Genomic DNA, 16,438 nt, shown 5'->3' with positions numbered 1-16,438 from the left:
ATGAGGAAGCAAAGACTAGACTGGACTAGACCAGACCAGACCAGACCAGGACACGAGGTAAGTATAACAACTCGCACGCAATGAACCAAAACGAAACAGCACAGGACAGCAAACACAAGGGCATTAAATAGTGGAACCAACAAGGGATAATTACACTAGGCAGGTGTGGGGAATGAAACACTGGCCCTAAACGAGGAAACGAGGGGGCGGGGTCAAGAGACAAGACATGAGAACACATGGGCATCATAAACAAACAATGACCATGCGCTTCCACACAAAACATGTAGGGCTGCCACAAGACTAGAAAAGCAAGACAAGATGAGGCAGGATCATGATACAAACCATTCCATTCAGCCAAAATAATCACTTTGGGTCCTCTGAATCATGCAGTATCATATTTATATAACTTGTTCACTTCTTAATTAAAGGCCCATGTTTGCGGTTGTACCACCGTGACATGTCCCTTACAAAAATTAACCATGTTTTCTTGGCAAAAGTGTAGTGATCATGTTTTTTTTGGTGCATTGATTACTATTGGCGTAACCATGGTTTAACTAGAGTAACCATGTGTTGGGGGTTTTAAACCAGTTTCTCAATTATGTCAACATCTTTAAAACTACAGATATTTGTGAAATTTGTTCATAGGAAATGTATTGAATATAAAGTTATGCCATAGCGTCTTATTAATATTTTTATTTTTTAATAAGTTTGGGTAATACAAAAACTTTTACAAGTTTGAGATACCAAAACATAAACTAATATTTATTATTAAAAACACTGAAAATGTATTTAAACTAAATATGGTTTATAGAATAAAGTGACACATGTCATACATATTTCAAGTTATGTTAAAAGGAATAATGCCACTGGACACAAAAATATGCATGTCATTGACCCTTATGATTCAGAAATGTAGTCCAAAATTTATTTATATAAAACCTTTTGTCTGCCTGTCACAAGGTAAATCACAAATAACTCCTATAGTCATCAAGACAAACCAATGAACGTTATACGTAATATGTAGCCTAGTCTACACGATGAAAGTCGCTATATGCTAAAGATCAAACACTGTAAGTTCGAGTTATAAAACTTCAAACTCTGTAATCAGCGGTTGATTGGTTGCACAAGTTTAATATCGTAAATGTTTTTCTGAAACATTTTTATCCATCAACTAAATGCAGACGTAGCGAATGTTCTGTCGAGTTTTTTATATGAATAATTAAGCCTCGGCAGCCTACATATTGTTGTGTCTGTATCACTTTGAAGAACAGGTTTTCGGCAGACAAAGGGAGAGATTGGATGGAAAATATACCTGTGGCTCTCTCGCAGGGCTTCTTTGCCTTTCCTCCAGGAGATCATGCCACGCGGGGACATGCGGGGTCTGCACTCAATCAAAACATCCCCGCCCTGCCGAGCCAATGTCTGTGCCTTCAGCAGGCTGTCTGAGAAATCGGGAGCCACTGCTGAGGTGAAGAAAAAAAACATGTTAAAATAATGAAATGGATGGACCAATAGATTGATAGATACTAGGGCTGTCAAACGATTACTCGCGATTAATCACATCCAGAATAAAAGTTTTTAGTTACTTAATATATGTCCGTGCATTGTGCATATTAATTTTGTATTTATAAACAAATACACATATTTATTTTTACCAATAATTTAGATGATACATAAATATTTATTGTATATTTTTCTTAAATATATCCTGCACTTGCTGCTATTGCACTTCTGGTTAGACAAAACTACATTTCGTTGCCCTGTACTTGTACATATGTAATGACAATAAAGTTGAATTAAAAACATACACATAAATTAGATTAGTATATTTTTCTTAAATATATGCATTTATGTGTATGTTTTTATAATTACAAAACGAATATGCACAGAACACAGACATATTATAAATATATGTAAACACAAACTTTTATTTTAGATGCGATTAATCACGATTAATCGTTTGGCAGCCCTGGTAAATACCTTTAAAAACCCCAGCATTAAAGTTTGTAAATGTTGGTAACCAAACAACACTGACTTTTATTGACTTCTATTGTATAAACACAAAACCACTGAGACATTTCTCAAAATATCATCTTTTGTGTTCCATTGAAGAAAGAGTCAGAAACAGGTTTTGAATGACATGAGGGTGAATAAATGATGACAATTTTAATTGGATTAACTTTGAAAGTCACTGAGTGCAGCTGCTAGGGTTGGGAATCGTTTCAATTTTATCGATTCCGATTCCAATTCCGATTCTGCTTATCGATTTCGATTCTTATCGATTCCCAGTTTCGATTCCACAGTTGAAGTAAAACATTTAGATATCAACCTGTATGGTCATTTAGCCTGCTTATTGACTTGTTTGCAAAATATATTTATATATTTATGAGCACCGTTTTGTGTATATTTACACATAGAAACACACCTTTTCTGATTTATTACAATTTGTATTATCATAGTTGAACTACATCATGGTTAAAGTGCAGTTACTATAATGCAACTATGGTTAATTTGTGATTCCTGTGCTTTAATGCAAATTCTACAGCTAAACTATGCTTACTATAGTAAAAAAATATCGATAATTTTCATAAGGGCTTTTATTGAGATATCAGCAGATCATGCAACGCATGTACTTTTCTGAAAATATGCAGACAGGAATTGAAAAGAGGAATTCAAATTTTAATCTCAAGTATCCGATTCCTATTCCTTTCGATTCCGATCCGATTCCTAGCCTTTCGATTCCGATTCCAAATTGGAATTGATTTTCGATTCCCAACCCTAGCTGTGACACATCAGAGGAGACCTGGCCCTCCCGGCTGAGTCTGGTTTCTCCCGAGTTTTTTTTCTCCATTTATTTATCATTGGAGTTTGGGTTCCTCGCCACAGGGCCGTGTTGGCTTGCTCACTGGGAGGCTGCCGATTTTAGATTAGCTTAAAGGTCCGGTAATTTCCGTTAATGTCACGATCCCAGTCCGTTTCCCCTGTGTTTGTGAACTTTTAAGGTACGTACAGACCGGGACGTTAATCGCACGCGCTTATCGCCAGCGTTTTTCGAGACATTTTTCGGCGTTCATACCCAAACGATTTTCACTGGCGATGAGCGCAAATTCACTCCCTGACATAGATGGCGCTTAATGAAAAACAGAAACACCCCGGTACACAAGGAGGCGCTGCGCAACTTTATGCTTCTGACACTCGCTTGTCACACAGAAGAAGAATTCATCTTGCTTCCTCTTCATCAATGTGTGCTCGGTAAGACCGTTTTGTGCTTGAGCGCCACCAAGTCGTGTTTTACTGTAACTTCAGCAGCTCCAGGCACGTGAACAAAAGCGCCAATCTCATTGGAAGGCCAGTTTATAACGCACGCGTCAAACCAAAAAAACAAGCCAGAGGCATTAAAAAAAGACACTTTTACGCCTGCCGTTTTCCGCGTTAAACGTCGACGATAATCGGCCCGGTGTGGACGGGCCCTTATGTTACTTCCTGTTCTTTGCCATGTTTTGTAGTCCTTTGTAGTTTTTAGTGTTAATTAGTTCTTCCAGGTGTGTCTTGTTATCTTGTTAGTTTCTATGTATTTAAACCCCAGTGTTTCCTTTGTCTAGTGTGAGTCGTTGTATGTTTGTTCCTGTTACCAGTGTCATTACTTAGTGCCCTTTGGATTATTTTAGTTCCTTGTTTCTTTGTTCTTTTATTGTTTTGTACTTTGTGTTGTTGTTTATTAAAATCTAACGGCATGTGGACCCGCTGCCTCCCTGCCTGGATTACTCAATGTTACAGTTAACATTGCTTTACTAGAATGATCTTGCTTGTTCTATAAACACCATGCACTGTGCTGTGTTTTACTTTTTCTGTTTGTCTTATTTTCTCCTGTAAAGCTGCTTTGGAACAATGCACATTGTTAAAAGCACTGTATAAATAAAATTGAATTGAATTGGGAGAACTGTCCTTTTAAGATCTTCATGTAGCATTTATACAATTTTTTATTTATTTTTAACCCCCCAAAAATGACAGATCATTTATAGGCCAGTGCTGCCTGGTTTTATATTTTGTATCTAATCCTACGAACTCCATTAATGTTTGTGGTTTAAATGTCTAAATACTTTTTGCTTTGATGGTAGTTTGGAAAAATGTGAAAGGTATTTTCTTCCAGCAGCCTGTCAAATTGCTTTATCTCAATCTCGCTCTCATTTTCACTAAATCTCATCGTCTGCTCACTTTCCACCGACAGACGAGGAGGTAAAGTTTTTTAATGCAATATACTCACTTAAGAGCGTGCTCAAAGCTCCGCGCTATCCCCCCACGCCGCTAAGTCAAACCGAGTCAAGCCAGCCAGCACAAACATAAAGGAACTGAAGTGCAAAGACTGTCTACCTCACATCTTCCCCAGGCAGCAATTTCAGTGTACTAGACTTTCTCGACTGTTTGGCATCCGTCTGCACTCAGCGCTGACAGCATCAAAGCAGCCATTGTGCTGACAAATGACAAGAAGGGGAAACGGAGCACCCCACTCATCTGATGCACGATGAAATGACCTCGAACATCAGCTCCTTTAATCTTCGCCGCAGACATGGGTTTGATCATTGATCTGTCAAAAGTTATCCTGCTCCCCGTGATTGCGGGTCAACTGTTTATAAATGCAGCGCAAAAGGCCGTGGTAAGACTAATGTGCATTTCACCGATAATGTGACTGAGAAACAAAACTGTGCGCTGCTGAACGAACAAAAACGATTTAGAATTCATGTCATTTGTCTTCTTTATACCAGTCATGCATGTGCAATTCCCTTTTATGACACTTTAGGGATGGGACATGATGGATTTTTTATGTATCTTTTCTAATTTTATCTTTTTTTTTACTATTTTTAACACTGCTGCTTTGATGCCAACTGTCGGAAAAAGTATTTCCAGCTTCTCCCTTAAAGAGTACCTAACACGAGATCATGAAAATGACATTTCAGGCAGCGTGTAACGTTGCCGTGTGTGAATGTAAGCAGTCTGCTGTAATCCGAAGGTGAATGAATAACAAAGTTATTGGCTTGGAAAAAAGGGAGTCGACTCTGAATCACGCAAACGAGTCGTCCCTAGTCCGATTCGTGAACCGCCGCAGATTTAAGTCACTACATATAGTACCCCCGCCTACGTTTTGCTAGGACTGCCCACGAAAAATTCACTCTTCCCCCCCAAACACTGTAGCTCGTGAGCCTCATTCGCGGTAAACCAATCACAGCAGACTAGACCATCTGACCAATCACATCAGACTAGGCTAGTGGAAAGGAGGGGATTAGACAGACCAATCGCAGAACGAATCATTTGAGAGTCAGTCAAGAAGTAAGGTAAGAATAACTGCCTATTGTTACGAAAAAATAATAGTGTTTTTACACCTTCTATGTACATAAACTTGTTGTTGGACACTCCATAAACCAAAGTAGGACCCTAAAAATCCCTAGTTACTCTTTAAGATCTTCAAACACTGGACAAACACCCAAAATCTTTATTTCCCTTTCAAAATAAAAGTTTACTGCCATCCGCATTACATTTAATACATACAATTACAGCTAGTGAACCCTAAAGAAGCCAAATAATTTATGTCTAACTTAAAGCTGCACATTTTTTTTGTTATAAATAAATATTAACTGATTTTTTGTTTATTTAAAACTAAACAAATGTGCAGTTTTAGGTTCTTACACTGTGTCTACACGAGACGCGACACGACACATGCCTTGTTCTAATGGGATTGTCGTGTTGCGCCGCATCCACTGTGGACAAAATGTAAAATTATAATGTGTTCTAATGCATTTTATTGTCTTTTGAGTCGCATCGCGCCGCATCCGGTGTAGACACGGTGTTAGACATAAATTATTTGCCTTTTTCAGGGTTCAGTAGCTGTAATTTTTTTAAAATAAAAAATCTGTTATTCCGCGATAACTGTATTAAAATGTTCTGTTTACCTTACCTTGATTTACAACGGTAAGCATATAATAATGATGTAAATGTTGAGCTGTCGGGTGACTTCAACCCACATGAATGTGAAGTAACCAAAAGTGTTCATGGTTTGAAGAGATGGCGGTATAGAGGTAAAAATTACAAATTAGTCTTTTCGTATACAAATGCATCTGACCAACTTCATACTGTGAGATCAGTACATACTTCAGTGACGGCAGATGCTTTTTATGGACAAGCAACTATTAATTTAGTGAGCATGAAATCACTTACCGATGACTCTGAGTTCAGCGTTGGCAAACACTCGGCCGTGCCGGTTCTCAGCGATACACTGGTACATCCCTGTATCTGACAGAGTCAGACTGCTGATGGACAACGCACCGTTCACCACCTGGATCCGGTCCTGGAAACATAACAACCACCACACAAGAATGCAACTGTGACAAAAAACAAACCACACATTTAACACTTCTGATTTTAATGTTTAGCATTTATGATTTTTCTGATGCACATCAAGGAATTTATTCGATAAATTATTTTGCGTTTTAGTGCATTTCTTATCTGATAAAAAAATGATATGGATTACTTGAGCGCGTACGTCTATGTGCATTTTTAGAATTTATGCCCATATTGGGCGTTTCCATCAAACTTTTTATGTGATATTTCTTAAGTCAGGAATAATTGACGACGGGCCGTTGAATTAATAGAAACTGCATTATTTTCTAAGAATTCAACAGACCGGAGTCAATTATATCACGATTACCACGTTGTTCTGATGTTTGCTGTCAAGACATTTTAAAGTAATTGTCCTTGAATGCGCTCATTTCTAATAGGACGCTAATTTAATAGGACTAATGTCTTACGCGTCTCATCTCAAGCCGTGGTTCTCACAGTGCACACCCTAGAACGTTCGTCAGCCAATCAGAATGAAGCATTCCACAGCCCCGTGGTATAATAGAAAATATAACATAATTAAATATAACAAAGATGAAATATAACTACTGTCACGTAAAGGATTGTAGGTGTCTACAACAAAACATGTGGGTAGACTATACATCTCACCTGCCAACACAGGCCATGTCATTTCCCATTATGCCCGTTAAGGTCAATACTGTCATGATTCTGCCTCTTTTGGTCATGTTTTTCTAAGTCTTGTGGCAGGATCATGACAGACCCACGTGTTTGGTGTGAGAGAGACATGGCATTGTTTGTTTTGGCGTGCCATGCGCTCTCTCCGGTCTCGTCTTTGTCCCCACCCTCTCATTTCCTCATTATTGATTGTTAATGATTTCATGCCCCGCACCTGTTCCCCTCTTGATTTGGGTACCTATTTAATGCCCTTGTGTTGCTGTCCTGTGCTGACTCGTTTTGCTTAGTACCATGCTATGTTTGATATACTTACCTTGTGTCTAGTTATTCTGTTTCCCTTGTTTTTGCCCCCTCGTGTGAAGTCTTTGTTTTTGAAGTTCGTATTGTTTCGTTTTACCCCATCGTGGGCCTTTTTGTTTGTTATTAAAGTATTTGTGTTACGCACCGCTGCCTGCAATTGGGCTCTTGCCGAGTAATTCCTGACACAATACAAATAACCCCAATAATAGGTACAAAAAGAAAAATCAGCCACCTGTGAGCTGATTCATAAATGAAAACGAGGAACCTACTTTTAATCAACTGATAGGTTTGAAGAAAACAGGAGGAATTTAAACCCACACTAGCCGTGGAGAGCCGCTGATGGGCGGCTTGTCGTTTTTCGCCCTGGCAAAACATTTACTCGTAAAGCTCGGTTACTCACTCGAGTGCGAACAATATGAACGGTGCGTTCAGGTTGAATGAGCAGAGATTTAAATGGCTCAGATATCCACACTTACGCTCTGCATGTTGGCACTTCAGAGTTGGATGCTTTATACCACTTGAATTTCATTGTTCTAGTGCAGCTAGGAAAAGAATATAACTCTCCGCCCATGTGACCCGCTCTGACATGGAGTGTCGTATAATCTAACCGATATCACAAGGAGACAACATCGAACAGCATGTGCGCTCTGTTGACAGGGGTAAGACAGAGAAGTTCAGCACAGCCTCTAGCAGCGGAGACAAATGCTGGCATAAATCAGTTTTATGGGGGTAATTAATTAGGGGTGACATTCTACTGAAATCAGCACTTTCCCCCCTCGGCGGGGGAGCGGCGTGAGTGGGCTGTACAGCACCAGACTGATTAAGTCGCCCACCTGAATAGACATTGCCACAATATGGATGTTGACTTGCATGAGTGGTACTGTTGCTGAGGTAAACATTTACACAAACGCATGACGATTTGGCATTTCAGTGAAAATAATATTTAAGTTGGCATCAAGAAAAGTTTTAAAAATAAATTCCAACTGTCCAATTTCAGTCTTTCATCTAAGATGAATCAATTTATGGTTTAATTATATATTTTAGCGTTAAAAATAGTTTTTTTAACAGTTGTTTGCACACAGAGCTTGTTAAGTTCAGAGATTACCAGAATAACATTTCACTAAAAGCTGTATATACTGTACAGTATACGTTATAAATAAAAATCTTATTATAAGATAGTAATAACACGTTTTCACATCTTGTCATTGGAAGATCGAAAAAATGACCAAAAAAAAGACAAAATACAGTAGCTGGCTATACTTGTCTATATTGGTGGTGTACAGCTGAATCATGAATGATATGTCTATACATAGAATTTAGAAATCAGAATATATCATTTATTTAAAAAACCCATAGAGCTCATGCCATATATTTATCTGGTACAAAAATGATATTAATGGGATATATGCACACGGAGCGATGACGTATGTCCGCTAAAATCTCAGCCAGCTCTGTTACATCAGGCGCACGTTGCGTCCATTGGAAACAATGGCTTCAAGATGCACATAGGATTACGGTCAACAACGTGAGTCTAATTATCCAAACGCTACGTCGTACATCAACAACCAAAAAGGAGAAGCACTTCAGGCTATCCGTTTCAAGGTACATTCACAAATATATAAAAAAGCCAAGTAAACTTTTGCATTTACTCGAGGCATGATGACGAAGGCACGTAGCATTGTTCAGCCGTAGTGTTGTCGGTTTGCTGGAATTTGCATTTGTAATAAATAAACAACTAATAAAGCTAAACGAACCCTAAATTTTACAGGGAAAACCGAAGCATTTAACAACAGTATTTAGCGCAAAGTCAAACATAATTTGTGTTGATGTCAACTGACCTAAAGGTAATTGTGTAACCTGTAAGTAATCTGCAATTTTACGTTATAAACAATGGCGATTCAGAGGCAAAAGTTACAGACTGCAGCTTTCAATAAGTTACAAACTGCATTCTAAAAAAGCAGAATGTTATATAAAGCCAAGCTTGCCACTTGAGGGATAACATTCTAGGAAAATATGCAAACAGTATTGGCATGAAACACAATGCGCTCGCTCAGTGATGTAGTGTTTTGTCATGTTACTGTATATTACTAGTAGAAAAACCAGCTTGTTACTTGGTGTCTGGTAAGGAGATAAACGAGCTTTTTCTGTTCATTGTAATCAAATAACAAACGACACCCACCCGCTGCTCTTCCTCTGACTACACAGATGACCTTTGGTCTTGAGATTGATCAAATGCTGAGTTAGCTGATCGTGACATTTACAAAATGCTAACACCTCGGCTCATTAAGAGTGCAGCCCTCACGCTGAGATTCTCTCCGAGTGATAACACAAGCTCTGTTGTACATGAAATGCAGCACGGAACCGCTGTGAATCTTATGAAAGCTAAAAGGAACCTGGAACGCATCTTTAAAAATATGACAGTTTTGCAGGATCAACACTGGGGGGTTTCCAGAAAAAATACTTTTATTATTTTTCATCATTTACTCACCCTTTTGTCATTTCATACCTGTATGACTATATTCTGGAGAACACAAAACAAGATATTGTGAAGAATGTCCCCCATTGTATGAAAACAAAACCAGACATTTCTCAAAATATCTTCTTTTGTGTTCCACAGACGAAAGAGTCATATACAGGTTTTGAACAAGGTGAATAAATGTTGACCTCATTTTTATTTTTGGGTGACCTGTCCCTTTAAGTCAAAGGTTGGGTTTGTAAATTTGTAACTTGTAAACAACCATCCAAATTCCTTCATCACCTTCCGCCACATTAAACCTCATTACTCAGCAGACCTCTAGCTCTCCAACACGAATCACCCACCTCAAATGACTCCAGCAGTTCTCCGTTCTTCAGCCACCTGTAGGAAGGTTTGGGCTTGGCGCTCGCCTTACACTCCCACAGCAGAGATTCATCAATGGCTTTCTGCACATCCTGGGGCTTCTCCAGGAGATGAGGGGGAGCTGAGAGCCATCAACAAACACACAACACACGCCCGTTGTCAAAAACACACAGAGCGCTGCGGATGGAAATGAATTTTCAACAGCTCTCCTGACTCCCAGACAGACTTCGAGTTGATTATTGATTAACCCCTTGGAGGAATCGGTAAACCAAGCAAACGGTTTATGAGCCAATTAATGAACAAATCCAGATGATCAACAAGGCATCGGAATGAAAAATCATATTACCACATGAATAATTCATGAATAACACATGAATAGTTTTATGGAACAACACCACCAAAAACACAAATCAACTTTTGTTAGTGCCAATGTTAAAGGGGTCATATGGCGCGAACACGTGTTTTTCTGTGTCTTTGGTGTGTTATAAGTTGCCCATGCATGTATTAGACGCGTAAAATTGCAAAAATCAAAGTGTGGGAACAAAAGATGCATTCTATCTAAAAGCGAATGCTCACCCAGACCTGCCTGAAACGCCTCGTGTAACCACACCCCCACAAATCTACGTCAGTTCGTGGTATGAGTTGACTAAGACCACCCAAATGTATACGCAAGTAAGGTGGGCGTACCTGTCAGTACAATTGCTTTGGAACCTGATGTTCCAAATATGGTAAGAGGCGTTACATTTCCATCACACGCTTGCAGTATTCGACCAATCACTACACACTGCTTAACTGGCCAATCATAGCACACCTCGCTTTTCAGAGCCATGAGCTTTGTAAAAAATCTGCGCATTTCAGAGAGGCGGGGCAAAGAGGAGATACAAACATGCAGGGTATGTGGAAAATACAGCGTTTTTGAACCTTAAATCCTGTATACACATTGCATTACATCTATATTATTACAACGATAATATTTGTTTTAGCCGTGTCATATCACCCCTTTAATATAATGACTCTATTGATTGTGTAAGGGATAATGTACAGGCAGCCGGTTGTTATGGCAGAAATAAGCCCTGACAGTGTGATCAGGTATCACACTGAAGCGGCTTATTTTGCGATAACAGAGAGTCATTATTTATTTTTTTATAATTACACGGCCACTTGCCACATGAGAAAAAACTGGACATGAAATAGCTCATATTTAGCGAATGCTGACCGCGAGGAAAAGCCGTTTACTTTCGGTTTTAAGGTAAGAAACGACGTTTAAATGTCAATTTGGTTTAATCATTTGTAAATACTGTATAATGTCATATATGTTATTAAAAGACATATTTATATTTAAATTGTCAAAAAAACCTGTCAAAACCTGTGCTGCATCCGGGTGTTATTAGTTTTGAGAGGTTGTTATCCGGGAAAAACGGACCTGCAAATGTCGCGACTGGCCAATCAGAATCAAGCATTCCAACGAGCCGTGTAATAATGTAAGTTAATTTATAATTATCATGAATACATTTACAAACAGGAGAAACCTTCATAGCTGTAGAAAAGAATATCTGTCATAGCATTGTATTGGAAGCCTAGTTAAAGTTTATGGGGTATCAGTCTCACTTTTGGACCTCATCATTTTGGTACTAGCCATTATGTAATGAACAACAGCGGCTCATATTGATTATTCCATAGCCCCAACGGCGGTGATAGATGTCTTGTAAAGTAGAGACTATAGAAGATTATGGATTTTTGCCAGCCAAATCATTGAAATGACAAATAATTACAACACGAGAATAATCATGAAAATCTGACATCCAGGTCATAAAACCTCATTGGGTAATCAATTAAACCACAGTCTATCGATTTGATCAATGATAAGCCCATATATCAAAACATTCATAAACACCTCAACCATTATGATGCACAGAATAAAGAAAGAGAAAACATCATTTACAGAAATAATTTCTGTGGCTAGTTCAAAACAAGACTGAACTGATTGTGTGTTCGTCTCAATGTGCAAACAGTGCTTGACATATAATATCTAGATCACTTTCTACTTTATGCAAGAACTCAAGCTTCACGCATAAGGGAGAAGCATTTGCTCTTTTATGTTTAATTTTGTTTTCTTTTGTGTTTACAAAAGAGAGAAAGTCAGGTGTGGATCTACGCGAGGGTATTTAAATGATAACAGATTTTTTTTGGCGATCAATCCATGACTGTAACATGCAGTTGCGTACGGTTGATTCATTGTTACAGTGCTCAGAAATGTGTTCGGAATGCGAAAGTTCGGAAAGTCTCTGCCCTGGCTCATTGTGTTTCAGATGTATGTTTTCATTCGTTTTAATGTAGAAAAATTGCTAGTTGACACTGCGACAGGCATAGTTAAAAAACTTGACTGGTACTGGAAGGCGATAATTAGTACTAAAATAAAAGACCTATTTATTTGCGTGGTGTAGTGGCTATACTGGTAATGGCGCTGTCACGTACTTTATTGGGAAGATATAAAAGTTCAAAGTTGTTGGTCAAGATTATTTTCTAATTACACATTTTAAGCAAGCATAAAATCTGGAAAAATAAACGATCAGATTTAAATCAACAGAATTTTCATTTTTGCATAAAATATTTGGAAATATTTCAGACTTACCATAGAATGAAAGCCGTCCCTTTACAGTGTTTTTGCCTCTGGAGTTTTCAGCCACGCATTCATACTGTCCTGCATCCTCCTGTTGGAAATAAGGGATCTCCAACACTCCACTTGACTTATTAACATCCACTTTTCTGGGAAATGGATTTTCATCTGATCTTCTCCAGCTGATCACAGGAACTGGACTGAAACCAAGTGAGAAATCTAATTGTTTGATGGGGCTTCAAACTAAATTCTACTGGATAAACTGATCTAAAAATGAGTTGAATAATAGAAATTTCACTATATCCAGAACAAATGTGTCATTTAAACTAGGAACTCAGACAGGAACTGCAAAAATAATCAAACAATACTTCTCCATGATCTGCAATATTTTGGATGATTACACACTTAATTATTCTAGAAATTCCTTTAGCTTTCTTTTAACATAATAAATGTAGCAAATTTCGAAGACAATTACTAAGGATGTCATAATTTCACATATGACATGAATGACCAGAGGTGGACAGTAACAAAGTAAATTTGCCTGAGTACTGTACTTAAGTACACTTTTTGAGTATCTGTACTTTACTTGAGTATTATTTTTCTGAGTACTTGTACTTTAATTTGACTACATTTGAAAGACAAATATCATACTTTTTACTCCACTACATTTATAAAAAGGTCCAAAAGTAGAAAATGGTTTCTATGCAGCGGGGTTTCCTGTGTGCACAATTTATCTGGCTTGCGATCTACCAGGACCTTTTACTGTTGCCAAGTATTTCAGTTTTTCTAAGCTCGCGGTTTTCCGGCAAGCTTTGAATGGCCATTTGGCAGATTTTTTTAACGCAAATCTGGCAACTCTGGGATCTTCCCCGCTAAACTAATGTAAACGTAGGCGCTGCTACATCGTTGATAGCGCTCTGAAAAGGCAAATAGACCATTAAAAGAAGAAAAAGGCACATGTTAAAGTGTGGTGTAATCATCTGTGGGTTACGATCAGTCAAAGATCGTTGAAACATTGTCATGAAAATGATCGGCATAGGCTAAACGGTAAATAAGCATCACATACACCTTGAGCTACGCGTGCATGTTAACTTCTGATCTGCTGCTATATCATTTAAAGCGATTTGGAAAATGAATGATGTTTTTACTGAAGTAACTATAGTTGAAGTATTCCTGTTGAAATAAAAACAATAGAACCCTGCCCAAAATACAACATAACATGTAATGGATTTAATGGTTATAATGGGAATTGTACTATGGATACTTGTTGTCTACTTGTATGTGATGGATTCTATTGCTGGGATGGTAAATCCTATTGGGATAAAACCCAAAACACACTACAAAGAGGAATTTAATTTAAAAATCTCATTCTAATTAAAAAATTCATTGTTTTTTTCAGCAGGGATGGTATTTGCATTAAAACCACAGTATCCACAAATTTACCATTTTCTAAATATAGGAACCATACTCCAATTAATAATCTTTAGTAAAACCACAGCAACTAAACATACCATAGTTTCATTATATTCATTATTATACTAGCTATAGTTTATGTTTGTAGTTAAATTATGGTAATAAGTCCAACAAACACATGGCTTCTACACTTTACTATTTACAAGAACCTTACTACTTACTGGTAAATTGCTGCTAAAACTGGTAAAGGGAATATAGAAAATAAAAGAACACTGCTCATAAATACATATAGGCCTAGGGGGCTAATGAGGATAATTAGGCTAAATGATCATACAGGATTATATCTAAACTAAACATATATGCGCTAAACATATAAAGCTCTTACAGGAGTTGCTCACTGCAAAATTTGCCCCCATTGACTTTCCATAGTAGGAATAAAAACTACTATGGAAAGTCAATGGGGGCAAATTTTGAAGTGAACTACTCCTTTAATACCACTGATTCTGTGAGCTACTCGGTGTATTCAGTAGGGTGCTTCAGAGGCATAAGGTATACGACAATAAAACAATGCACAACTGACATAAAGGAAATTTACTTTTAATACTTGAGTACTTTTAAAAGCACGTACTTCTGTACTTTTACTCAAGTAAGAATCTGTCTTTACAACTTTTACTTGTAGTGGAGTAATATTTGACCAGTAGTATCTGTACTTTCACTCAAGTAAGGAAGTTGTGTACTTCGTCCACCACTGTGAATGACGGTTATGAAGCAAGCAGCGGAAGTCATTTAGCCACTGCTTGCATGTAAAATTCATGAAAACACTCTCACAGAGATGACAACTGTAATGTATTTACTTTCCCAAAGCGAAGCACTCCAGTTTCACTGTTAACCCCTTAGCAACAGCCAAGATTTCAGGGAGCTGAACTTCAATTTTTGGCTCATATTCACCCATGATGCCTGAAACACAAAAGCATCATTTCACATCAGAATGTTTACAACCACACACAAGTCATTTTATAAGATAAATTCACAAAGGGACATCACCATCGCTGCGGAGCACAAGTGGCGTAGGAGGTCCCTGTACTGTGGTCTGGGTCACCGTGTTGGTGACGACACAAGTGTAGTTTCCAACGTCCGAGGGTTCGACTTTAGCGATGTACAGGTTGCCGATTTTCTGTGACACGAAGCGCCGCGTGTCCTGCTTCACAAATGAGGGATATTCATTGAAGATCCAAGAAAAGGTCAACTCTGCAGGAAAGACAGGAAACAAATATCAGCTCTTTTGAATGGGCTAGACCGAACCATGTTACTTCAGAGATGTAAAAAAAACATAAATGGCTATATTAATTCAGCTCAAAAACCTTTTGATGAGAATAACAACGTCGCCTAAATGCAGTCGTTGGCCATATTGGCAATGGCCAAGAGCAGCGCCTGTATTTTCAATACAGCGGACAAAGAAAGACTGGAATCTTCAAATTGAAGCAAAATGAAAATTCTGTCATCATTTGCTCACCCTCTTGTCATTTCAAACCTGTTTAGCTTCATCTTTCTGCAAAACACAAAAGAAGATATTTTGAAGAATGTTGGTAACCAAACAACGGCAGAACTCATTGACTTCCATTGTTTTTTTGTCCGTACAATAGAAGTGAACGTGTAGCTCTGTTTGGGTAACAGCATTCTTCAAAATATCTTCTTTTGTGTTCTGCAGAAGAAAGAAAGTCATAATGGTTTGATATGACTAGAGGGTGAATAAATAATGACAAAAGTTTCATTTTTGGGTGAACTGTTTCTTTAACAAGCTCATTGGCTCTTTGCATTTTGGTATATTTCACATTCAAGATTTTTATTGAGAAGTGAAGCATTCCGCTTGCATGACGAGGAGAATCAACGTGAGACATTTTAAATCTATACAGTTGTTGATCATTGACACTGATAAAACATTTACTGCTCATACTGACAGCATCATACATATTTTATTCTTGTTTCTGAGTCGACCGACTACAAAGCTAACCAAATGCATAAACAAAAAGGTTACTAAATCAGAAATGTATAAAGAATACAGCTAATCAATCTGTCTCTCTGTTAAAGTTGAGTAACTGAAGTTAAACTAAATGAACAATAACTGAACAAAAGGGTTTAGAAGGCTTTCTTTTAAAATAAAGCAGGAGTTTATCAATGCAAAACAGTGCTTTTGTTGCGTGCGTGCTTGCCAAAAAGCATTCAAGCAATGACCTGTTTTCTTC

General features: G+C 37.9%; 1 protein-coding gene across 1 annotated transcript in view; it reads right to left on the bottom strand.

Annotated features, from left to right (window-relative positions):
- The window catches only part of cntn3a.1 (contactin 3a, tandem duplicate 1), a 68,191-nt gene that overhangs the window by 19,915 nt on the left and 31,838 nt on the right, over nt 1–16,438 (bottom strand). Inside the window, exons 6-11 of the mRNA XM_057363045.1 lie at nt 15,240–15,443; nt 15,050–15,152; nt 12,798–12,982; nt 10,147–10,286; nt 6,211–6,340; nt 1,313–1,463 (exon numbers count right to left, since the gene is read on the bottom strand). Of these exons, the coding sequence (XP_057219028.1) occupies nt 1,313–1,463; nt 6,211–6,340; nt 10,147–10,286; nt 12,798–12,982; nt 15,050–15,152; nt 15,240–15,443 (913 nt within the window). The remainder of the gene's footprint in view (nt 1–1,312; nt 1,464–6,210; nt 6,341–10,146; nt 10,287–12,797; nt 12,983–15,049; nt 15,153–15,239; nt 15,444–16,438) is intronic.

This window comes from Triplophysa rosa, linkage group LG21, assembly GCF_024868665.1.
Source record: "Triplophysa rosa linkage group LG21, Trosa_1v2, whole genome shotgun sequence".
Lineage (NCBI taxonomy): Eukaryota > Metazoa > Chordata > Actinopteri > Cypriniformes > Nemacheilidae > Triplophysa > Triplophysa rosa.
This window is presented reverse-complemented; position numbering and strand designations above follow the sequence as displayed.